This window comes from Leucopleurus acutus (genome assembly GCF_964270905.1).
Source record: "Leucopleurus acutus genome assembly, chromosome: 4".
Lineage (NCBI taxonomy): Eukaryota > Metazoa > Chordata > Mammalia > Artiodactyla > Delphinidae > Leucopleurus > Leucopleurus acutus.
This window is the reverse complement of record NC_139146.1, coordinates 75620156-75646954: the sequence shown is the minus strand read 5'-3', so window position 1 is coordinate 75646954 and position 26799 is coordinate 75620156. Positions and strand designations below refer to the sequence as shown.

Below are 26799 nucleotides of genomic sequence, written 5' to 3'. Positions count from 1 at the left end.
GGATTTTTCTACTGACCTAGCTTTTAGCTCATTAATCCTCTCTTTAGTGGTGTCCAGTCTGTTGTTAAAACTACCTACTGAGTTCTTACTATCAGTAGCATTTTTCAAATCAAGAATTTCCAACCAAGCATAAAATCGAATGCTCGTGGGAAGCAGCCGCATAGCACAGGGAGATCAGCTCCGTGCTCTGTGACCACCTAGAGGGGTGGGACAGGGAGGGTGGGAGGGAGATGCAAGAGGGAGGGGATATGGGGATATATATATATAGCTGATTCACTTTGTGATACAGCAGAAACTAACGCACCATTGTAAAGCAATTATACTCCAATAAAGATGTTAAGAAAAAGAAAGAATTTCCATATGATCCTTTTTAATAGATTCTAGTTCTCTAGTGAAATTATCCACCTTGTCAACTATTTTGTTGAATAGATTAATCACAATTGTTTAAAAGGCTCTGTCTGAAACTACAATATTTTAGTCCCCTTTGGGTCTGTTTCTATTATCTTGTTTTCCTCATAGCCTGATTCTTAACTGCCTGGTAATTTTTTAATTGAATTCTGCACATAATGCACACAAAACTGTAGAGGCTGGGTTCTCTCCTTTCAGAGAGGACTTGCTTGCTCCTCTAGCAAGCAGCAAAGGAGCAAAAACACCTCAATCCAATCAGAAACCAAGCTGATCTTGGCTGGTTAGCAATCTCTGTCAGGCTCAGACTACCTCTGCTTCATCCCCACTTGTAGGGTACAGGCCTCCTGGAGTCTTAACTAAGAATCCGTGTTATTTCCTAAGGTCCTTCTCCTTGGTGGATTCTCAAACTCCAATTTTTGTCTTTCCAGCACCATAGACTGCCCTGTTTTTCAGCCTGCATTCCTGTGCAGCTGTATCAACAGATTCCTCAAAAGGAAAACTGTTGCCTAGATTTAGGTTCTTTCTGGGCTTCTCTTCTCTTGGGGGGAACTTAGTCCCTCAAGTCCTGGCTGTCATGGCAGCCTCAAACTCTAATTTTTGTGTTCCCAGCTCCATGAGATTGCCTACAGCTCTGCTGCCTTCTCCTCCTCTTGGCAGCCACCCTGAGCCTTGACCTGCACCTGAGAGTCAACTAATGCCAACAGGAGAGAAGCAATTTGCAGAAAGTTGGCCTCAACTCAGTGGGCCTCCCTTCTCTCCAGGATCTCACTGCTCAAGTCTGGTGCCTTAGCAGCAATCTGACACCTTCAAACAGATGTCTCTGTTTTAATATTTTATATGTATTTCCAGTTGTTCTTGGTGGGAGCACCAATTTGCTACAAGCTACTTCATCATAGCCAGAAGTGAAAGTAACTAAATAATTTTTTGATATTTATTAACTTTCTACACATGACAGAACCTACTTTTTTTTTTTTTTTTTTTTTTTTTGCGGTACGCGGGCCTCTCCCTGTTGTGGCCTCTCCTGTTGCGGAGCACAGGCTCCGGACATGCAGGCTCAGCGGCCATGGCTCACGGGCCCAGCCGCTCCGCGGCATGTGGGATCTTCCCGGACCAGGGCACGAACCCGTGTCCCCTGCATCGGCAGGCGGACTCTCAACCACTGCGCCACCAGGGAAGGCCCAGAACCTACTTTTTGATAAGGCCATTGTTCTTAAGAGGATTACTTTTCAAAGTGATAAAAAACATTTGTACCTTTTTCTTCCTATATTTGGTTTTTAAAGCTCTGAGAAGAAACAGTGCAGGAGAATGGTCATTGGTTTATTAGTTACACTAATGAACACTCTCTTCTAAATAATTCAGTTTACATAATGCAAGTTAACATTACATCCTTGGCAATTTGTGTAACTTTAGATCTTTGGTCATCATGGTTACCAATGTCGGCTCCAAACAACTCTACAATGTAGATTATTTCCTTTTCTCTGAAGGGGAAGCTGAGACAAAGAGTGGGTAAGAAGGTTGCCCAAAGTTCCAGATTTTCAGGCAGGGTTGGAATGGAAACTGAATAGCCCACCTGTGGCGATCTCAGCTTGAAATTATGTTCTAGTGAACAAAGAGCTCGGTGGGAATATTTGTCCTTAACCAGCTGGGAACTATAAACTACATGATTAGGAGATGCAGGGGCAATTTACCACAAATTGTACCTTAACCGAGTTCATCTGGACTTCTTTACTCTTGACATTTAAAGATCTTTCACAACTGATTGCACAGTAGGCCAATTCTCCCCCCTTCCAATTATGATGAGTGGGTCGAGGGGCGAGGGGCCTCTGAGCCTCAGTGCCGCAACTTACCCTCAGACTATCTGCTCAGATGGAAGAAATGGGACTTGCTGTGTGGGAACCTTTTCTTGTGATGCTTAGAACACGGAGTAGCCTCTTGATCGATAGTGAGATATATAAAGGCCTCTAAAATCCCCCAGATTTTTAACTTGTAACTGAAGGATTGTCAATACAGTCATTTAACAGACATCTTAATGTAAACAAGACCTGAGGTCAAATGTCAAGCACATGTGGGAAAAGCAAACTCTAGAAGGAGAGGAAAAGAGGTCCACTTGGGAAATCTGGAACAACATGGGGCTCTGAGGAACAGTTTTCATAAGCTTAGAGAAGAATCGCAGAGCCATGACTTACAGATGCCAGAAGAATGGTCCGTTTGGACTTAGAGGTCCAAAGAGCAGAAGTTCCTGGGGCCTTTATGCAAAGAAAGGTTTTGTTGTTGTTGTCATTGATGATATAGGCAGAGAGGCTGGGATTCCAAACATCTAATCAGAGGCTTCTAAGCAGCCCATGGAGGCCAGCTTTTCATCTTCTCCTCAACTCTTCACTGACTTCTATGGTTATCTTTCCAAAGGCAGAGATAGTAGAACAACCTGAGGCTACTCTTTGGGCTTTAACAATCACTTTTAATAACTGTCTATCTAACTCCAATACTACACTCTCTTCTAGCCACGTGTCTCCAGCTACTTGGCTAACCCACTGTCTCTGCAAACTCAACATGAACAAAACCAAACTCATCAAGTGTTTCCCACAAAACTCCAATCTTTCCTATTTCTGTGTTACTATCATCCCTCAGGTTCTGTGCTATATTATTTTGTAAGTAAGGTCAGACCCAGGTTAGGGGAAAGGTATTGTGCAAAAGACCTTAGTGAGTAACATGATCTGTCCTTTCACAGGCAGAAATCCTTCAAAAACAATACAGAAATCAATGAGTAGGACTGCAAATCCTGAGCTCCCAGACCCATTTTAGGCTTGCACTGGATTCTGCCTGCCACACTCCTCCACGACTGTGCTTGGAGGCCCGGAGAGCTGCTCATCACATCTCTAGGGTCTCTAATGGAAATGAGCATCACGAGAGGGAGCTGCGAATCCAGGGCAGCGGCAGCTCTGGCAGGTGGCAGCCCTGGCACAGCCAGCAGTCTCTGCTGACTCTGTGATCACGGAGGCCACGACTGGAATCCTTTCGGACAAAGAAGCTAAGGCCCTGGGAGCTCAGGCCCTGCAGAGACTTGATCAAGACAGAACTGAAACCAGGGGGACAGTGACAGTAATACTCGCTGGCCTTTCGACTGCCCTCAGAGGATCCTCTGCTCATTTCTGTAATATGATTGACACCTGTAAATGGTCTCCAACTGAAGTCCTCTCCAATTCCACTTCCTCTCAAATCCTACATCAATCTTCAAGCAATTACTTTGCCAGCTCAGAAACCTCTAGTGCCAAACCTCTTTTTGCCAAAGTCCTACCAGATGAAGCTGTAATGGTTGCTTGGCATTTAATGCTCTTCATGTTTGGCATTTAAGGACACTGAACCACTCTGGCTCTACGAAACAGAGTCCATGCAGTGCAGGGATTTAGCGCTCAGACTCAGGCCAGTGTGCCTCCTTGTGAAACCTGGTTCTCCCACTTCTAGCTGTGTGGCCTTGGGCACGTCACTAAACCTCCAGGTGCCTCAGTTTCCTTATCTGTAAATGAGGATGATAATAGGACCTACCTCATGGAGCTTTTGTTAGGATTAAATGAGTTAAGTTCTTATAGAAGTGTTACCTATTATTATCAAATGTCACCCTACTTCAAACATCCTGTAAGGCAAACCCAACCATTCAGTTCCCCAAAGACCCTCTCTGGGCTCTATCACTGCATGGGCTCTTCCTCCCCATGGATGGACTGCCCAATGCCAATCTCTCAGTTCAGGTCCTACCCATCCTTCAAGGTCCAGCTCACATCGTATCAACCCCCACACAGCCTTTCCTATTTCCCTGGAAGAAGGGGATCTTTTCTCCCACTGAAAGCCCTATGCATGCATCTCTTGTTACATACATGTCTATGTTATGGTTACTATAATCATGCCTTAAATGAGAGGGAAAATAAAAGTGCTTTGCATGTTGTAAAATGCTCCACAGATGTGATTCTAATAATGATAATGGTATCATCTTGTCTCCACCACAGTACTGGGAGTTGCGTGAGGGCAGGGATCACATCTGTTATCTTTGTTTCTCCCACAGAACTTTACCAAATAAAGTTTGTGAATAAGTTTTTTTTCAATGGATGAGTAAAGGATTAACACTGAAGGGTAGTTAACCGGATGTGTTTCCCATGGAGAGGTCACTGAGGGAGTGAAAGCATGATGCAAACCTACTGATGGGAGGAGGGGGAACATTTTCTGATGGTGGGTATTGTTCAGGGAGGGCAGGCCTATGTAGGAGGCCATCAGAGAAAGTTCTGAGAAGCCAAAGGGTGGGCAAGTCAGGATGTTCAGCACCTTTAAAGGTTCCTTCCAGGCCTCCTTTTCAACTCAAACCAGGGAATTGCTCCAGGCTTTGTTTCCCACCTTCTATTTCATGCCGTCTCTCTCACCCACCAAGTTTTTCAGGTTTCATTCCGTGTCAGTTATAGTTCTTTGCTGCAAGTTAACAGAAACTAACTTTGTCTCACTCAACCAAAAGAAAATCTACTAGATGAACAGTGAGGGCTCAAAGAACAATGAAAGCTAGAGTCAAAGCTTGGAGAAAGACAGGGGTAAAGAAAGGTCTAGAGGTCTAGGCATCAGGGACCACAGCGGCCATCACACGGTGCAAAGAGCCCAGTTACAGGCTGCTCTCGTGGTTGTGTCCTTACTTCCTGGACCCACCTGCCAAGTCAAAGCCCTAGGAGACAAAGACTGATGGGCCAGGCTGGGTCACATGCTCGTGCCAGGCTTCAGCGGGAGGGCAAGTAAAAGATCTGGCCCTTTTGGCTTCTGTCCTAGGAAGCAGGCACTACGTCCTGTCATAAGGGCACACAGCGAGGCAAAGTTGATTCCCTGAAAGGAGATGTGGGTGCTGTTGAGAAGAAGAACCGCATGCTAACAGCTGAATGACCAAAAACAGCCATCACACTATGCCTTTGGATCTCCTTTGGATTCTCCTTTCCCACCTAGCCCCTCCGCATGGACAGCTCATTTGAACAGTTCTCTGGTGTTCTGATATCACTTCTCCCCCAAGAGGCTGCCTTTCTCTCTTGGTGGCATATGCTGCTGCCTGAGAGCAAAGGATGGCACGCCCCATGCTCCTAGGATGTCCAAGCCCAGGTCCAGTGCCCTATGCCCATGCTTATCTGCAGAAGTGGTAGAGATCAGACAGAGGGTGTGTGATGGGCCTGTGGCCTGGAGCTTAGGCACTGGAAGGTGACAGTAAAGAGAGAAGGTGAGAAGGAAAGCAAAACAAGGTTATCCCTTAGACATGCTATTCCATCCTTCACCCACTGCGCAGTTAGTGCTAAGGAGCGCAGGGAGGAGTCAAGCAGAGCCATCTTCATTTTAAGTTCTGTTGTCTGGAGCTACTGTTTGCAGTGGGGTCTGCTGTGAAAGGAACAATGAAAAGGGAGGGAAAGTTTGCTGGGGGAGGCGTTTCTGGGCAAGGTCTCCTCATGAATAAAATGTGACACAGGACAGGGACGATCCCCTTTCCGTTCCTGGTCTGTGTCGTCTGCATGTGACACCTGGAGCAATGGCAGCCATCTTGGAGCTATGAGGAAACAAGCCTGAGGACAAGAGCCTACTCCCTGAAAATACGAGAGAAAAAAAGGAATCAGACTGGATCTTGCTGATGTTGCTGGGTTGCTTCATTAATGGACCTTGGAACTTGGAAAGTCTTCCAGACTATCAGGAATCAGATAATATATTTCCTTACTGTTGAAGAAGATACCAGTAGAAGTGTTTTCTGTTACAACTGAAATCATCCTACCTGATACAGTCTTCTAGCCACTGCTCTAAACTCTGGGCACATCTAAGACCCACTGACATCATCTAACCTTGGAGTATGAGCCTACAGAGGGAAATTCTCCCCACCCAAAAAAGGAGAAGGCTCTCTGCAGCTGCACAGTTAACACATGTCTCAGGCCAGCCCTTCTACTTCTCCTTTGTCTTTTTTGGACAAGCATCATGTAATTTGGGACCACAGATATTGGGTAATTACCATGGCAATGATTAGGGTTCACTTCAGGAATAAGGAAATATAATTATAGTCCAATTGCAGCTTGTTTCCATGACAACAGGGGCAATTGTAATTGATCAGCACTTTTCTTCCTAAGCAGATCCGTGAGTCTCATTCAAATGAAATGCTAAAAAGCAATTAACTATCCTCATCAAACAAACTAGAGTTGCTGGAAGAGCCTGAAGTCAGATTACACTTTGTGTGGCGTCTTGGAGGTTCATCCTGGACTCTGGTAGTTTATGAAAATATTTGGTACTCAATAGGCTATAGAGTACCAAATCACCTAATAATTACAATAGAAACAGGATACGTCATAAAAAATTCAAGGAAGAGGAAGAAAGTCTGGAATCTTAAAACACAGATTCTCAGAACTGGAAGTCAAAGGATCATCTACTTCAGCCCCTTAGCTCAGTCCCATGCCTAGATCACGTAGGACGAGCAATCGTCTAGCCTGCCTCTAACACTCTGTAGGGGTTCCACGGGCTTCCACGCTATCTGTTCCCCTCCTCAGATGCCCCACCTGGAGAAAGATGTTTTCATAAACCTCTCTAGCCAGGCTTCCCTGGTGGCGCAGTGGTTAAGAATCTGCCTGCCAATGCAGGGGACACGGGTTCGATCCCTGGTCCAGGAAGATCCCACATGCCCGTGGAGCAAGTAAGCCCGTGGGCCACGACTACTGAGCCTGTGCTCTAGAGCCCACGAGCCACAACTACTGAAGCCCACGTGCTCCGCAAAAAGAGAAGCCACCGCAATGAGAAGCCGGTACACTGCAACACCCGCGCACTGCAACAGAGTAGCGCCTGCTCGCCGCAACTAGAGAAAGCCGCGCACAGCAGCGAAGACCCAACACAGCCAAAAATAATAAATAAATAAAAATAAATAAATTTATTAAAAAAACCCCAGAAAAACCTCTCTAGCCACTGTTGGAATCAATTTAGTCTTCGTCTATGCTCTGGAAATAGAAAGCTAATTATCGACAACCTCTTTATCTCAGTAGTAATATTATGTCCTGCATTTGTAAAGTGCTTTTTTATAGCAGATAGTGTAATGTCATGTGCATTGTTTTGTCCTCATAATAATCCTTGAAGACGGCATATCCATTTAACAGATAAAGAGGCTGGCTTGGTTAAGGTCACACAGCTCATGAGTGAAAGAAAGCACCTGTATTCACAAGAGGACCCTAGCTCCTGATCTGCTGCTCTCCCACATCTTGTATCTCCAATAATTGCCGAAACTGATTCATCATCCTTCTTTCCCCCAGACTTACTCAGCCCAGCTCTATTTGTTCTCCTGCTTAGTCCTAATTTTCATGCATTTAATGCTTTTGTACCTCTTCTCTACTCCCTGTTCAATTTCAGCACATTCCAGGTTCCTATGGATAGAGGATAAATGATCAAGTAAAATAAGTCTTTTCTGACTTCATCTTCTGAAAAGCAGCAAGGCCAAGGGACCTAAGCACACGCGGTAATCAGGGAGCCTGAGCTTCACTGTAATTTCACTGGTGACATGCTGTCTCACGACACCAACCGTGTAATTTTCCTTTTCCAGCAGGTCAGAGGGACAGCGATACTCTTCATCATGATGGGAAACTGAAGGATGAATTAGACGAACACTGACTGGTACAGTGGGAAGAGTCAGTATGGTAACAAGGGCAGGATTTATGTACTCATTCATTCAATGAATAATTACTGAATGCCTGCTATGTGCCGGGCACAGTGCTAGAGGCTGGAAATACGATGAAAGGCAAGGCATGCAGGCCTGCTTTTACGGAAGTTGTGTGAACATTGGTGGCAGGGGTCCTGATCTAGGCTCAGGGGGCCAGAGAAAGCTTGCTCCCTCGAGGAAGGTGCATTTGCACAGAAAACTGAAGGATGAAGAGGAATTAGCTGGGGGAAGGAGGTGGAGATGGGGGTGGGGCTGTTCTAGACGAAAGGATTACCATGTGCAAAATCAGCTGACCTGGAGTCCAGTCATATCTCTAACACTAACTGCACTTGTGAAGGTACTGGATCAGCACTGAAAACGACCTGAAATTTTAACACTGGTGTGCGCACGCGCGTGTGTGTTTGTCTGTAACCGTGTGTGCTGGTGGCGGGGAGAGGCTACTGAATAAGGGTCTCATACAATTTACATTATTGGGGGGGCAGGGGTGTGGGGTCAGCCAGAGGCACATATTTCAAGTAGGCAGCCTCAAACATGACCTGTATCTTTCCCCAGGTCCTCTCTCCGCTATCAAGATGCCCATGGACCCCCCCAGTGCAGGGCACAAAACCCTCAAGTAAATGGGAGCAGCTGCTTACCCTTCCAAGCTAGCCTGTTACACTCTGCACCTATGTCCTACTTCAAAATTATCCCTTTCTGTTCCACCTCAAATTCCTACCTCCTATTTTAGGGTTTCAGAGGAGGAAAATACGCCCCTTGTCTCTCCTGCCAACATGAACTTAACCACCTCAGCCAGGTATAACCTCATCAAGGCTCCAGTTATTCCTTTCTAAAAAACATCTTAAACGGGTGGGGTCCGCGCAGTCCGCCCGGAGGATTCAACCCGGCGGCGGGTCTGGCTGTGCTGGCGGCCCCAGCGGATCATTCCCGCTCCCCGTTCCTCCTGACCCCTCCCCCAGCCCTCCCTCCGCCCCTCGCCTCTCCCTCCGCGTCTCCGCGGTCGGGTGCGGGGGGATGGGGTGGGGTGGGAGGAGGGGGGGTAGCAAGGGGGTGGGCGGGGCCGGGGGTGGGGCCGGCGGGGGACTGACCCCTGGTCGGTGACCGGCCGCCACCAGGCGCACTTCCACTGCAGCAGTGTGCTATGACCAGCTCCGGGACGGCTGGGAAGGCCGGCAGGGAAGGTTGCTCAGGGGAGCCCCGTCATCTCCACAGCAGGCCCACTCTCCTCGACAGTTACAGCCCCCCAGCAGCAGGGTTATAAATATATATGCACCCAACATAGGAGCACCTCAATATATAAGGCAACTGCTAAGAGCTCTAAAAGAGGAAATCGACAATAACACAATAATAGTGGAGGACTTTAACACCTCACTTACACCAATGGACAGATCATCCAAAATGAAAATAAATAGGGAAACAGAAGCTTTAAATGGCACAACAGACTAGATAGATTTAATTGATATTTATAGGACATTCCATCCAAAAACAGCAGATTACACTTTCTTCTCAGGTGTGCATGGAACATTCTCCAGGATAGATCACATCTTGGGTCACAAATCAAGCCTCAGTGAATTGAATAAAACTGAAATCATATCAAGCATCTTTTATGACCACAATGCTATGAGATTTGAAATAAATTACAGGGGAAAAAAACGTAAAACAAAAAAACACATGGAGGCTAAACAATACGTTGCTAAATAACCAAGAGATCACTGAACAAATCAAAGAGGAAATCAGAAAATACCTAGAGACAAATGACCATGAAAACACGACGATCCAAACCTATGGGATGCAGCAAAAGCAGTTCTAAGAGGGAAGTTTATAGCTATACAAGCGTACCTCAAGAAACAAGAAAAATCTCAAATAAACAATCTAACCTTAAACCTAAAGGAACTAGAGAAAGAAGAGCAAACAAAACCCAAAGTTAGCAGAAGGAAAGAAATCATAAAGATCAGAGAAGAAATTAATGAAATAGAAACAAAGAAAACAATGTCAAAGATCAATAAAACTAGAAGCTGGTTCTTTGAGAAGATAAACAAAATTGATAAACCATTAGCCAGACTCATCAAGTTTCTTTCTCTCATCAAGAAAAAGAGGGAGAGGACTCAAATCAATAAAATTAGAAATGAAAAAGGAGAAGTCACAACAGACACCGTAGAAATACAAAGCACCCTAAGAGACTACTACAAGCAACTCTATGCCAATAAAATGGAGAACCTGGAAGAAATGGACAAATTCTTAGAAAGGTATAATCTTCCAAGACTGAACCAGGAAGAAATAGAAAATATGAACAGACCAATCACAAGTAATGAAGTGGAAACTGTGATTAAAAATCTTCCAACAGGGGCTTCCCTGATGGTACAGTGGTTGAGAGTCCACCTGCCGATGCAGGAGACATGGGTTCGTGCCCCAGTCCAGGAAGATCCCACATGCCGCAGAGCGGCTAGGCCCGTGAGCCATGGCCGCTGAGCCTGCACGTCCGGAGCCTGTGCTCCGCAACAGGAGAGGCCACAACAGTGAGAGGCCCACGTACCTCAAAACAAAAAAAAAAAGAAAAGAAAAATCTTCCAACAAACAAAAGTCCAGGACCAGACGGCTTCACAGGTGAATTCTATCAAACATTTAGTGAAGAGCTAACACCCATCCTTCTCAAACTCTTCCAAAAAATTGCAAAGGAACACTCCCAAACTCATTCTATGTGGCCACCATCACCCTGATACCAAAACCAGACAACGATACTACAAAAAAGAGAAAATTACAGACCAATATCATGAATCCTACAATTTTCCTCTGCAAAAATCCTCAATAAAATACTAGCAAACAGAATCCAACAACACGTTAAAAGGATCATACACCATAATCAAGTGGGATTTATCCCAGGGCTGCAAGGATTCTTCAACATACGCAAATCAATCAATGTGTACACCATATTAACAAACTGAAGAATAAAAACCATATGATCATCTCAATACATGCAGAAAAAGCTCTTGACAAAATTCAACACCCATTTATGATAAAAACTCTCCAGAAAGTGGGCATGGAGGGAACCTACCTCAACATAATAAAGGCCATATACGACAAACGCACAGCAAACATCATTCTCAATGGTGAAAAACTGAAAGCATTTCCTCTAAGATCAGGTACAAGACAAGGATGTCCACTCTCACCACTATTATTCAACATAGTTTTGGAAGTCCTAGCCACGGCAATCAGAGAACAAAAAGAAATAAGAGGAATACAAATTGGAAAAGAAGAAGTAAAACTGTCACTGTTTGCAGATGACATGATACTATACATAGAGAATCCTAAAAATGCCACCAGAAAACTACAAGAGCTAATCAATGAATTTGGTAAAGCAGCAGGATACAAAATTAATGCACAGAAATCTCTTGCATTCCTATACACTAATGATGAAAAATCTGAAAGAGAAATTAAGGAAACACTCCTATTTGCCATTGCAACAAAAAGAATAAAATACCTAGGAATAAACCTACCTAGAGAGACAAAATACCTGTATGCAGAAAACTATAAGACACTGATGAAAGAAATTAAAGATGATACCAACAGATGGAGAGATATACCATGTTCTTGGATGGGAAGAATCAATATTGTGAAAATGACTATACTACCGAAAGCAATCTACAGATTCAATGCAATCCCTATCAAATTACCAATGGCATTTTTTATGGAACTAGAACAAATCATTTTAAAATTTGTATGGAGACACAAAAGACCCCGAAGAGCGAAAGCAGTCTTGAGGGGAAAAGGTGGAGCTGGAGGAATCACACTCCCTGACTTCAGACTATACTACAAAGATACAGTAAACAAGACAATATGGTACTGGCACAGAAACAGAAACACAGACCAATGGAACAAGATAGAAAGCCCAGAGATAAACCCACGCACCTACGGTCAACTAATCTATGACAAAGGAGGCAAGGATATACAATGGAGAAAAGACAGTCTCTTCAATAAGTGGTGCTGGGAAAACTGGACAGCTACATGTAAAATAATGAAATTAGAATACTCCCTAACACCATACACAAAAATAAACTCAAAATGGATTTGAGACCTAAATGTAAGACCAGATACTATAAAACTCTTAGAGGAAAACATAGGAAGAACACCCTTTGACATAAATCACAGCAAGATCTTTTTTGATACACCTCCTAGAGTAATGGAAATAAAAACAGAAATAAACAAATGGGACCTAATGAAACTTAAAAGCTTTTGCACAGCAAAGAAAACCATAAACAAGACGAAAAGACATCCCTCAGAATGGGAGAAAATATTTGCAAACGAATCAACAGACAAAGGATTAATCTCTAAAATATATAAACAGCTCATGCACCTCAATATTAAAGAAACAAACAACCCAATCCCCAAATGGGCAGAAGACCTAAATAGACATTTCTCCAAAGAAGACATACAGATGGCCAAGAAGCACATGAAAAGCTGCTCAACATCACTAATTATTAGAGAAATGCAAATCAAAACTACAATGAGGTATCACCTCACACCAATTAGAATGGGCATCATCAGAAAATCTACAAACAACAAATGCTGGAGAGGGTGTGGAGAAAAGGGAACCCTCTTGCACTGTTGGTGGGAATGTAAATTGATACAGCCACTATGCAGAACAGTTTGGAGGTTCCTTAAAAAACTAAAAATAGAATTACCATATGATCCAGCAATCCCACTACTGGGCATATCCCAGAGAAAACCATAATTCAAAAAGACACATGCACCCCAATGTTCGTTGCAGCACTATTTACAATAGCCAGGTCATGGAAGCAACCTAAATGCCCATCGACAGACGGATGGATAAAGAAGTTGTGGTACATATATACAATGGAATATTACTCAGCCATAAAAAGGAATGAAATTGAGTCATTTGTAGAATCGTGGATGGATCTAGAGACTGTCACACAGAGTGAAGTAAGTCAGAAAGAGAAAAATAAATATCGTACATTTATGCATATATGTGGAACCTAGAAAAATGGTACAGATGGACCAGTTTGAAGGGCCGAAGTTGAGACACAGATGTAGAGAACAAACGTATGAACACCAAGCGGGGAAAGTGGCAGGAGATGGGGATTGTGGTGTGATGAATTGGGTGATTGGGATTGACATGTATACACTGATGTGTATAAAATTGATGACTAATAAGAACCTGCTGTATATATATATATAAAAAAACCCTAAAAAACAAAGAAACAAAATCTTTTTGAGATGCAATTCCAAAACCATAAAATTCACCCTTTTAAAGGGTACATTTAAATGATTTTTAGTATATTCACAAAATTGGGCAACCATCACTGTCACCTAAATTTAGAAGATTTTTATAACCCCAAAGAAACCACGTACCCATCAGCAGTCACCCCCACCCTACCACGCACCTGGCAACCGCTAATCTTTCTGTCTCTGTGTATTTGCCTGTTTGGAACATTTCATATAAATGGAATCATATAACAGGTGGTATTTTTTTATTTGGCTTCTTTCACTTAATGCATTGTTTTCAAAGTTTATCCATGTTATACCATGTATCAGGATTTCATTCTTTTCCATTCCCAAATAATATTCCATTGTATGGACATGTGCCATGTTGTATTTATCCATTCATCTTTTGATGGACATTTGGATGGTTTCCACTTTGGGGCTATTATGAATAATGCCGCTGTGAACATTTGTAAACTAGTTTTCGTGTGGACATATATTTTCATTCCTCTTGGGTATATACCTAGGAGTGGAATTGCTGGCTCATATGGTAACTCTATGTTTAACATTTTGAGGAGCTGTCAAAGTGTTTTCCAAAGTGGCTGCATCATTTTACATTACCAGCAATGTTTGAGGGTTCCAATTTCTCCACATCCTCACCAACACGTACTATTGTCTGTCTTTTTTATTATAGCCTTCCTAATGGGTGTGAAGTGATCAGGTCAGAACCTGCGTCCCAGGGAGGGGTTTCAGAGGGAAAGGCAGATTATATGGGCAGAGAACCTCCCTGGGGAGTGAGGGATTCAAGCCACATATTGGGTGCCCCAGTCCTGGGGTCCAACACAGGGGAGACGAGCTCCCTTGGCTGGTTGGAGAGCCAGTGGGACTAACAGGAGGGCTGTGGGAAGCCTGCACTCTCCTCAGGAGAAGTAGGTACATTGAAATGCAAAAGCCCTAATCTCGTATTTTGCAGCCTGTTTCAACTTTATTAGTCAAATGGTTTATTTGTGGATTCCTTAGGATTTTCTATATACAGGATCATGGTATCTGCAAATAGATAGCTTTTATTTCTTCCTTCCCAAAATTGATGCTTTTATTTCTTTTTCTTGCCTAACTGTCCTAGCTATAACCTATGGTATAGTACAGTACAGTGTTGAATAGACATTCTTGTCTTTTTCCTGATCTCAAGGGAAACACATTCATTCTTTCACCATTTAGTATAATATAAGCTGTGGATTTTTGTAGATGTCCTTTATCAAGTTGAAGAAGTTCCTTTCCATTCCCAGTTTTGAGTGTTTTTATCATGTAAGGGTGTTGGATTCTGTCAAATGTTTTCTACATCAACTGAGATGATCATGTGGTTTTTGTCCTTTATTTTATTAACATGGTGTGTTATATTGATTGATTTTTGTATATAAAACGAACCTTGTACTCCTGGCTTAGATCCCATTCGGTCATGGTGTAGAATCCTTTTTTATATGTTTGCGGATTCAGTTTGCTAGTATTTTGTCTGGGATTTTTTATGTTTTTATTCATAAGAGCTATTGGTCCGTAGTTTTCTTTTGTGTGTGATGTTTTGGTGTTAGGGTAACACTGGCCTCACACAATGATTTGGAAAGATTCCTCCTATTCTGTTCGCGTCACACTCATTCTTGTGTGAGAGTCTCTGCTCACGCCATTCCTGATCTGAAACACCCGTGCCTTGCCTCTCAGCACTCCAAGTCCTGTCCCTTGTTGGGAGACAGCTCAAGTTCTCCTCATTCCTGAGCCCCTTCCTATCTGCTCCAGCCCCACAGTGAGCTCACCCTCCGTGAAGCCCCTTCGGTTCTTACCATGCTTACAGCTGGCGCTTACTGTAAAGTGCTGTAGCTATTCATGATCACAGTAAATGCCAGGTGTTAGGCAGAAATTGGAAGTAGGACAAGTGGTGCCCCAATAAGTAGCAGAGCCTCCATCAGGCAGCTGAAGGCAGGAAGATACCTGAGCCTGGTGACCCAGGACCAGCAGGACAACTCAGGGCCATATGACTAGCTCCCTAGTACGGCCGCAGCAGAATACAGAGGCAGAATAGCAGCAATGCACTCCTTACTGCTTGAATAGTGGCTCAGCAACTTACTAGCAAGTCATTCTCTAGCCCTAGTTTTCGCATCTTTGAAATGGGAATAATAATGTCAATCTCAGAGTCACGGTAAATATTACAGGAATTCACCTATGCAAAACACACTGTATTAAGTTTAATACGTGGTAGCTTTAACATACAACAATGGATATTCTCTGTGAAACAAAAGTTTGTGGTTAAATCTTGGAAATGCTGCAAACTACATCCCTCTTCTCGGAAATTCCCAGGGCACACTGGCATAGTAAAAGATCTGTAAAGTCCCATGTAAAGAATCCTATTTAATTCATTTTGGTCCAGGATTTCCCAGATCTCTTTGTCAAACTGACCCTCTCCCCCTTTTAAATTTAACATCCATTCAACACACTTTGGGAAACACAGTATTAGCTGTGTTTAGTTACTAAAGGAAGTCACATTCAGTTGTTAAAAACTGATCACGTTTTACTGTTTTGCTTTTCCCATAGGCATGTATAATTTAAAAGTAGTAGCCTAGGAGAAATAAAGGCTTCTAACCTAGAGAGAACAGAATGCTTTGAAACCCAAAGGAAATGAGAAATTTCAGGCAGAAGGAGATCAATAAAGAGTTATTTTTGGCCATGGAGACATTTCTAGAATTACAGATTCTTAGAGTTTGACAGCATGTTAAAGTTCAGCTCCTTTAAATTCTCACCTAGTGCAGAAGTGCCCTTCATCAGTTCCAATGCCTCTGGCACATACCCAGCCTCCCCATTTTTAAGCAGCTCTAGTAATTAAGAAATTTTCCCTCACATTGGGCTGAAGTCTGCCTCCTTGGAACCTCCACCAGAGATCATGTTAATGGAATTTTGACTTTTGTGCTGTAGTGAGAGCTGCCCATTTTGGAAATAGCAAATAAAAGGCACAGACATTTTTTGAATCCTTACGCAATGTGAAGTAACGTATCTGTTAATTGAACAGTGAACTGAAAATAAGAATTGTTGGAAGCAACATTTTTCATTTTCTCCATCTGTAAATAGGGCGAATAATCAAAAGTTCAGCCATACTGTAAGTGATGCATGTAATATTTACTTTGTGGGCGGAATTATTTTTCAATTGGAAGTTTCTGAGTAGGAAGAGGGAATATATATTTTAAGCAACTTCTGTTTTCCTATTTTTTTAATTTTAAAAACATTTAAAGAGCCTTTTTTAAACTCATCGTCCCAAGCCTATCCTTCTAGCTTCCTGTATTATACAAATAAGTATTAAATAATTAAAATATAGTATATGTCTCATAAATATAGGTTTATCAATAAGAACAGGTAACATTACCTACATTTAATGGAAATGTAGCTGTTTGATCCAATGTAGATTTCCCCAAGGCAAATCTTGAAATCTTTAAGTTTTACAACTTAAAACCTTAAGGAAAACCCCAAGGGGTAAACAGAATACCACTTAAATGGGAAGAGAACAAGGGTCTAGGGTCTTCTAAGAGTCTAATAAAATTCAGCAAGAAATCAGAGACTTGACAAAACCATAACCTGTTATAAAAAGGACAAGTTGTGTTTTCATAGGACAGTCCTTCCAAAGGAGAACTTTCCAAACTTGATCTCAGATTTTGCCTTAAACTGCTGCTTGGTCACATTTTAGTATCTGTACCTCATTCTGATGCTGTGAAGCAAAAAAACGTTCACATTCTTATTTTGCAAGGGAAGAAACCAAAGTAAAGTCAAACCTGATTCGTGCTGGCCAATACTCAATTCTATATTGATACTAACATTCCAACAATTGGGTTAGTTTGGTGCTAGCTGTGTTCTCCTTTCAGTGAAATTGTTCTCTTTGGTTAAATTCAATAGTTTCCCTTAATAAAGACAATGGAAAACCAATATAGGCCTGTGGAGGAAAAGAGTCAGCATTACTTAGGGCGAACAAATGCTGTTGTGGGCACTGTAATGCTTAATGTGCACGGCTTGCTTGAGGATTCTGTAACCTGGGCTCAACTGTAGTTGACAACACTGTACTCACAGACAGACCACCGAGGCTCTTTTCGTCTTTGTCCTTCAAACACAGTGAGAATATCACAGGTTACATCATCTATGCCTTCAACACGTACTAGGGCAACTTAATGCAGTTCCTATGCATTCATAGGAAACCCTTTTTGAGTGCCTAAGGTGAGGCTGAATAAAACCTGGTCCCTGGCTTCACAGAACTGGCAGCTGAGTGAGAGAGACAGACTAGCCGATCAATCATTTCCAGAGAAAGTAACAAGTTCTTTGCGGGAGCCACGCAGTCAAGGGCAAACGAACCAGAGCGGGTAGTGGGAAAGGGCTTCTCAGAGGAGCTGACTTCTGAGCTGTCAGTAGCAGAACGTAACCATCTCTGACTTCAATTCCCAGCACTCAGGTGAGAAAGTACCTCCTTACCCTGCTTGTCTGAGTTCTTGACACGGTAACAGCCAGATGTAGTGCCTGTGCTCTAAGAGGAAGAGAAAGAGAGAGAAAAGAGGAAAGAGCAACGAGAAGGAGAGAGAGAGGAGAAGGACGACGAGCGGGAGACGGGAGGGGAGGAGAGAGAGAGAGAACAAGAAGCAGAAACTAAAAGCCCCATTGTAGGCAGGGTCTGGAAGTTGCTAGACATGGCCAGGGGCATGAAGGGTGACACCCTGTGCCCCAGCAGTTTGCATCCTCAACGCGGGTGTAAAACCTAGCGTACGAACCACCCTTCCTCCTTGCCAGGCAATGGGACAGGGGGACATGGTCTCCTCCAACTCAAGGAGCTTGGGTTGAGCCAAGGCAGTGAGCTGCTGCCTTCCTCCCCCAGCGAGGGCAGCAAGATGAAGGCGCACATCCCTATGCTCTCCCACAAAGTGAGGCCAGACACGGATGCTAATGCCCCGAGGTAACGTCTCCGCACAGAGCGCACCACGCACCCCGGTCCTCCACCTTCCCAGAAGTGGAGCCCATGAGGATGCCGCTCTGCCTCCTTCGGGACCCCACTCCCCACCCCGGAACTCCGCTGAAGGTCAGAAAAAAAAGTGCGAGTGATTACCTCAGGCTGTCCTCCAGGGTCTCATCGTCGGAAGAGAAGGTCCCATTGCTGACACTCGGGGGAGAGCGACACTTGCGCCCTGCAGACGCCTCCCGGGCCGTCGACGTGCCTTTCTTTTTCCTTTTGCCAAACAACTTTTTCAAAGGCTGGAATTTGCCTCCCTTCTTCTTGTCTGTGGATTACAAGATAAACACAGGCTGCAGTTTGACAGGGCTGCCCCTCTGAGCCTAGAGCGAATTACCACCAGGCTGCGAGCCGGGGCAAAGGGCGGCCCAGCTGTTGGAGCCAAGAGCCACCCGGCCGCGCGCCAGCGCCGTTGCTGGGCAGCCAGTGCGCGCAGCAGCCGCAGCAGTGGGCGAGGCGGGCCCCGGGCATGGGTCCTCCGCACCCCACCCCACCCCACCCCCGCCCCGGCTCTCGACAAGCGCCCGCGGGCACCACGAAGGGCTTCCAAGCTTCACGGTGGTCGGCAGGGCATCCCCTGCACGTGCCACACGAAGCTGCTGCCTGCTTTCTTTTAACAAAGCAGATGGCCAGGGCCCCTTTCCACGGAAGAAGCTGAGAAAAACACCTATGTCAGACAGGTGGTTAAAAGATTTATATATCTATGTATGTGACTTACATATATATATCATCTCCCCTGAGAATCACTCTCTTTCAGCCTTTGTTAGGTAACCGAAGATAACTGCTAACTCATGGCGTAAGCTTTGTCCCCAATTCCCTCCATCCCCATGTATTTCCAGTTTATTCCTCTTGTCTCCTTTTAAGGTCTACTATGAAGAGCCCCCAGAGGAGCTGCTATGAACATCTTTCCATATATTACTTGATCCAGTCAGGACCCAGACTCACTGCCAGCACTTTCTACAGATATTTTAGGTAATACCTTTCAGTTCTGCTCCTTCAGATACAAATCCCTCCAAATTACTCCATTCCTACCCCAGAAAAGAAAGTGTAAATCACCCTCTACTAGGAGAAGTATCTTCTCAGATCTTTCCTTTCCTTTAAGAAGCTTAAAGAGTCGTTTATCCAGTGGTCAATCTTTTTTTAAAATTATTTAACCCTTACTATGCATGACTGCTCTAAGACCTTTACAGATATTAACTCAGTTATCTTCAAAGCAACCCTGGGAAGTAGATACCACTAACATCCCTATTTCACGGATACTACTAACATCCCTATTTCGCCTGAGGACCAGAGAGATGAAATTACTTGTCTGTGTCATGGGAGACATATCTTGGAAGCTGAAGTCAGGAGCTTTGAGGGAAAAGGAGAGATGAACACTCACAATGTGTATAGAAAAGTACTTGCACAAAACACACAGGTACGAGCCCGCAGCTGGGTATCAGAGCCCCCAGATCTCTGCTGGCCAGAGTCTACAGAGAGATCTGGGTACAAAAATGAGGTTAATGATGTTCAAGGTAGTCATCTCATTTCCTCTGGTGATCTGCAGTTCTGGCCTTACTAAGAGTTCACAGAAAATCTGACATGAGGAAGAAACTACTTTGCTCTGAGCAGTGGCGTGAGGCAGTGAGGAAGCAGAAAGTATAATCACCAATTACAAAAAGATAACAGTCTGGGGCTTCCCTGGTGGCGCAGTGGTTGAGAGTCCGCCTGCCGATGCAGGGGACACGGGTTCGCGCCCCGGTCCGGGAAGATCCCACATGCCGAGGAGCGGCTGGGCCCGTGAGCCACGGCCGCTGAGCCTGCACGTCTGGAGCCTGTGCTCCGCAACAGGAGAGGCCACAACAGTGAGAGACCTGCGTACCGCAAAAAAAAAAAAAAAAAAAAAAAAAAAAAAAGATAACAGTCTGGAATCCTTAGTATAAATACAAACACACCTTCAAACTTCATCGATCCCTTAAATAACATACTGTATCACCCTTAAAAGGAAAGGAGATTTACAACATAGTAGATGCCCCCACACATAAGTCACTGTGCTAGGCATGTAGTCCTCAGAGTTAAATTATTTAAAAGACAAGGAAATGTGCAATATAATTGAGATCATATCATTTAAAAATGGTAAAAAAAAAAAAACCCTAAAATTGGAGTGTTTAATTTCAGAATGTCTGTATGTTCTCAGTGGTTATTTATTCAGGAGTATAGGCCAGAGATTTTCACGAAATCTACTTTTGGTTCCCATCAGGAAAATCTCCAAAGGCTAATATAAAAAATTATAATCAGTAGTTTTTGAAGACCACCACAGAATATTAGGGAAATGTTAGAAGAATTGATTCTATATAAAATGAGTCAATTTTAAAAATTTAAATTAAAAGAATTCTATAAGGTGCCACAAGTATCATTACATTACTATAGAATTGGTCTTTGGCACTGCCTGATGAAATAAGTGAGTACTTTCTCTACAACTGTCCAAGGCTCAAAATATGTAAGTGACATCTGATTTCTAAGTTTGACAGCATCATAGTAAATGGTCAAACAGTCACTTATGCTACATTTCACTTATTTCTGAAGTAAAATTCTTTTTTTTTCCTTTTATATCAATTGCTTTTTTTCCCACTGTAGAAATACCTAACCCCAAATTCTCTAATCAGAAATATTCTAAAAGACCATAGCAAAATTCTAAAAGTATCAGTTATGATAACATCATTACCTCCAGCCTTGGCCCACAAATCTAGCTTTTAAGCTAAGTAGAGAATTTTAGAATGTTAGAATTTATTGATGGGGGGAAAAAAGTCATCCCTTTCTCTAAAATCAAGGTGGATTTGGTGGGGCTCACTTGAGCTGGAACCAAGAGAGTTAACTATAATTAAAGGCAAATTAAATTACAGTTTCTTGCATGGGTATTTAACTAATGGGTGACTTGGTCTACATGGTCAGCCAAGAAGGCTGATGAGGGCCTTTGTAATGCTCGGTGTCTTTTTTTTTTTTAATTGGGGTATAATTGATTTACAATGTTGTGTTAGTTTCTGCTGTACAGCAAAGTGAATCTGCTATGCAAATACATATATCCACTCTTTTTTAGATTCTTTTCCCATATAGGCCATTGCAGAGCATTAAGTAGAGTTCCCTGTGCTATACAGTCGGTCCTTATTAGTTATCTGTTTTATATATAGTAGTGTGTATGTGTCAATCCCAATCTTCCAATTTATCCCTCCCCCCATTACCCCCTGGTAATCATAAGTTTATTTTCTACATCTGTAACTCTATTTCGGTTTTGTAGATAAGTTCATTTGTAGCCTTCTTTTTTACATTCCACATATAAGCGATATCATAGGATATTTGCCTTTCTCTGACTTACTTCACTCAGTATGAGAATCTCTAGGTCCATCCATGTTGCTGCAAATGGCATTATTTTGTTCTTTTTTATGGCTGAGTAATGCCTCAGTCCTTTTTTTTTTTTTAATTTATTTTTGTCTGCCCTGGGTCTTTGTTGCTGCGTGTGGGCTTTTCTCTAGTTGCGGTGAACGGAGGCTACTCTTCATTGCAGTGCACAGGCTTCTCATTGTGGTGGCTTGTCCTGTTGCAGAGCACGGGCTCTAGGCGTGTGGGCTTCAACAGTTGTGGCACATGGGCTCAGTAGTTGTGGCTCATGGGCTGTAGAGCGCAGGCTCAGCACTTGTGCACGGGCTTAGTTGCTCCGCGGCATGTGGGATCTTCCCGGACCAGGGCTCGAACCCATGTCCTCTGCATTATTAGTAGGCGGATGCTTAACAACTGCACCACCAGGGAGGTCCTGCTTCAAGTGTCTTGAATGGGGGCAGCCACCAGATAAAATATTTGCTGCACTGGTCATATTGGGGGTGGGGGCGGGGCAGAAAGTGAACAGACAGTTCTGGGAGCGGACACCAGGGTATGGAAGCCTCAGCTCGGAGAACTTGGTGGGCTTCATGAGGGTACAGAATGGCCTCCTTCAGGTGACCTATCTGTAGAGCTGGCCGTTTGAGGACTGCTTGTAATCCAGGCAGCCTAGCACTTTGTGCTGCATGTTATATGGGCAATCACTTGGTATGAGTCCACATACATCATCCTGGAAGACGTGTCAAAGTCCAGATGTCAAATAGCACCCGCCCTTCTCATAAATTACTTGGGGAAGGCTGCTTCATCAATGCCTTACTTATTAACCGGAAGGTAAAAGAACAGTAAAACCTACCTGAACTCTCCATCCAACAAACAATCCTCTTACCATGAGAAAGAAAAGATTCTAAGTCCTAAGAACACCAATCTTTCTTCGGAGGAAGAGTCAGAACACAGAAGCTTTTGTTAGAAGTCTGCTTCCAAGTCTTAGTGTTTGGTGACATCTCAGTTATAAAAAAAAAAAAATTTCCCCCATTCTCATTTCCGAAATTAATTACACATTCCTGTCAGAAATATCTTTACATTTTAAATAAAATTTAAAAGTTTATTTTTATGATTATTTTATTACTGACTGTGGCAATTAATTATTTTTCCAGGATTAACTTTAGAAAAAACTCAGTAATTGCAACGAGGTCCACCCAACATTCGGACAGCAAACTGTGATTTAGCAACATTAATAGGGAATAAAATTTTATAAATCAGGGAAGGAGCTATACTCTTATTTACTTGATTCCCCAATTTTCTTCTCAATGTTTAGGTCTAAGATCTTTTATATCAAAAAAGCGAGTACTGGGCTTCCCTGGTGGCGCAGTGGTTGAGGGTCCGCCTGCAGATGCAGGGGACGCGGGTTCGTGCCCTGGTCCGGGAAGATCCCACATGCCACGGAGTGGCTGGGCCCATGAGCCATGGCCGCTGAGCCTGCGCGTCCGGAGCCTGTGCTCCGCAACGGGAGAGGCCACAACAGTGAGAGGCCCGCGTACCGCAAAAAAAAAAAAAAAAAAAAAAAAAGCGACTACTAAGAAGCAGCCCGGGTCTCCTCCGAGTCTCACTCTTCTAGATCCCACTTCGCCACACATTTAAGATGCCTCGTGGAAGCCGAAGCCTCACTTCCAGCGTGGCCCCTCCGGCCAGCCGGGCACCTCAGATGAGAACTGCACCCAGGCCAACGCCCGCCGCTCAGCCACCCACAGCGGCTTCACCATCTGCTGTTGGCTCCCCTGCTGCTGCTTCCCGGCAGCCAGGTCTGATGGCCCAGATGGCAGCCACTGCAGCCGGCGTGGCTGTGGGTTCTGCCACCGGCCACACTCTGGGTCATGCCCTCCCTGGTGGCTTCAGTGGAGGAAGTAATGCTGAGCCCTCAAGGCTTGACGTCACTCACCAGGAGCCTCGGGGAACCCAGCCTGCACAGCAGCAGCATGGCCCATGCTTTTTTGAGGTGAAACAGTTTTTGGAGTGTGCCCAGAACCAGGGCGAACTTAAGCTGTGTGCAGGTTTCAGCGAGGTGCTGAAAACAGTGCAGATTGGCGAACGGGTTAGCTTCATCACGAAGTTCCAGTTGGAGGCATGAAAAATCATCTCTCATGACCACGTTGGTTTAGCATTAAAAATATAATTGCTAGTGAAGATATAAAGTGTGAAGCCACCAGTTAAACCTCTCCTCGATCATTAATAGCTTTTGTGCTTCAGGACTGCAGTGGAAGAGGGTATTCTCACCATATAGAAGCTCACAGCGATGGTGTTGAGTTTGGGGCTGGGTGCGTGTTTGTGTGTCCACTTAAACATGCTTTTGCTTGTGAATTAATTAGACTAAAGTGATTTTCTTTCCAAAAAAAAAAAAAAGCAAGTACCTAAATTTTATGAAGCACTTGCAATTCTATGCTACAACCACCATTATGAAAACCTGAGCATGTGTCCGCACATAGCCACTCAATAAACTATTTTATGATCAGTTTATGATTTGGGGGCTGTAATAACTGTCTGTCTCCCTGGAATCAACTGGATTAAGTGCACGGTCATCAACAGCAGCTATTTTTCTTGACAAATAACGCCAATTGTCATTGTGAATATATTTGTACAGATGGGGCCTAAAAGATCAAAGCAATTTTCACAATGCAGTAAAACAGAGCACTTCTGCAATGCTATTAACATTCCAAAATACAACGGTCATATAGAAGGAGTATGGCTTCGCAAAGTATTCTCTAACATTAAAGTATTTAGAATGGCATTTTAGAAGTTTACAACAGAAATTCACTTTTGTTGGGTGGTTGGGACAGTGGGGAGAGGAGGGGAGGGAGAAAAAAGAAATGTTATTTCTACTAAATTTGTTTTTTTAATGACTGCAGCTCTAGTTAGGGGTTAAGCATGTAGGCCCCAGAGATGAGAGCAGTTGGCCTGAATCCTGATCCCATGTCTTACTAGCTATGAAACATCTGCTTACCAGCCTCTGTGGAAATTGACCATCTTAAATGGTAAGATTGAGTTTATAGGAGAAAAAACAGTGGGTATCACATTTTCTTAATATTTCAGCATTTCTCTGCCATAGTTCTTCACATGAAAGAACCTATATCTGCACATACACTGCTTCAGGGATCACAGTAATTTTCATTCTTTAAGTACTGAATTGAATTAATTTATTTTCATCATCCAATAATTACTTTAGGGAATTTGTTTTCATTTAAAAAAGTACTCACTATCCATTATTTCATGGATATAATTACATACCATTTGATGGCTGCATCATCATAATTGCTAGTTTATATAGAAGATTCTAAAAATTAAAAATCGCTGGGCAAGTCAAGCAAATCTGATTCATTTTCCATTTGTCATAAGAATGCACTTCTTACATTTTCATTTCTAAACCTAAAATAATAAAAGCATACAATTTCTCTGCATTGGATTTATACGCTACACTTCCAAATGAGAAACAGAATTTCCTCTCATAGTTCTTCTGGAGCATCATAAACGCCTTAGTCTGGAGTTTCTCAGAATGTGCTCTGTGGGTCAGTACCAGGTTGTTATTCAAAGACCAGTACATTTGAGAATCCACGTAAAACAAAGTTAAACATGCTTCTTTACTATGGGACCTTTCAGAGTCTTTACTATGCTGATATCATTATTGTGCTCCAGAAGGGCAGAGAATACGCAGTGCTGCCCAAACTTGACTTTCTGGACATCCATCATGACTAGTGTTCCTCTGAACACACTCGGGGAAACAATGTCTTCACTATTTCTTTCAAATACCTTTTAATTTCTTTAGGTACCATATATTTTATACACACTAAATTCCTCCCCTAAATTCCGGAGCACACTGCCCAGTAAACCTGAGTTTACATTACTAGAGTGTACGTCTAGCAATCTTTTTTAACTGAACAGTTTCTTCTCTAAAGTATTCTGATGTTCCAGGGCTAAGAAAAGCACTGCAAAATTCCTCTTAAATTAGTAAAATGATAGGATTCAGGCAACTGCTGTGTACCGTGTCCTAACACGATGCCTCACACAAAACAGACACTCAGTATACAGATGGACTGCTCCCTATTCCCTTAGAGCTAGACATGCTTTAGAAATCAGAAGTTTTCAGATTGTACAGAGGCATATTTAAACCCCAGTGGGGTCTGCGACAGCGCTTTACAATCAAATGCAGTGTTTCTGGAAAACACTTATATTCACCTTACTTTTTGCTAACAAATGAATTTGCGCCTTTGAGAGTTTGAAAGTACAGATAAAGGGTGGTGATCTCTTTAGGCAGCATCGTCAGCCCCGTAATCACACTTGTTCTGAAAAATGCAAGTTTGTTCCAATGTGATTGACATATGTTATCCCATCCAAGAGAAACACTGAGTGCGGAAAACTGCACTCAGCTGAATTGAGGTGTGTAGGAACACACAACCGCCCACCCCCCGCCACATACACCTCAAATGTCTACCAGTTCCCGCAGATTGCCGCCTGTGTTATGAGATAAACCCAAGCACAGGTAGTATTACAGCTTTCTGTCCAATTTTGGGAAAAAACCCCTTCCACAGCCCCACGATAACTCACAAGTTGCAGCCATCCGATGCTCTAGTCCACGAGAAAACTTTATCTTTTTCAAGGTAAAGTACTATATATATTGGAGTATCGTTTTATTTCATCATCATTTAACATGTGTAAAACTGTGCTACAATTTTTATTAGGTGCCTACCCTTTTCAATGAGTCACAATTTTTTGTGTTGTGCTCCTATCCCATTTTCCCATTAGCCCTTGGTTTTCACTTTGTGATTCTGCATAGCTCATTGATTTTCAGCAATACATATGTCATGTTATAGCAAAATTGACTGTACATGCTAAGCAGAACCTACTGAAATAGGTTTGTACTGTATTTACTAGGTCTAAGCAAGGGCCAATCGTTTCTTTGGCCCTTTAGTTCTCCAAACCGCATTCATGGTTCATTTTTCTGGTTTTTCCCATTGGACTACCTCAGAACCCCCTCTTACATGTTTCACAATTCACAAGAGAAACCAAATAATACTGAGAAGCAGTAACAGAGGCAGATACGATTTTTCATGTGAAGTCTCAGTGTTTG

At 43.2% G+C, this 26799-nt stretch overlaps 1 protein-coding gene and 1 pseudogene across 2 annotated transcripts in view; one reads left to right on the top strand and one right to left on the bottom strand.

Annotated features, from left to right (window-relative positions):
* Nucleotides 1-26799, bottom strand: part of CRACD (capping protein inhibiting regulator of actin dynamics) — a gene marked incomplete at its 3' end in the record, with an annotated part of 128712 nt that overhangs the window by 40356 nt on the left and 61557 nt on the right. The window contains exon 2 of the mRNA XM_082838892.1: nt 18429-18600. Within this exon, the coding sequence (XP_082695018.1) occupies nt 18429-18600 (172 nt within the window). The remainder of the gene's footprint in view (nt 1-18428; nt 18601-26799) is intronic.
* Nucleotides 23323-23878, top strand: LOC309960651 (coiled-coil-helix-coiled-coil-helix domain-containing protein 2-like; annotated as a pseudogene). The gene has a single exon. The product of its transcript is annotated as a coiled-coil-helix-coiled-coil-helix domain-containing protein 2-like (transcript).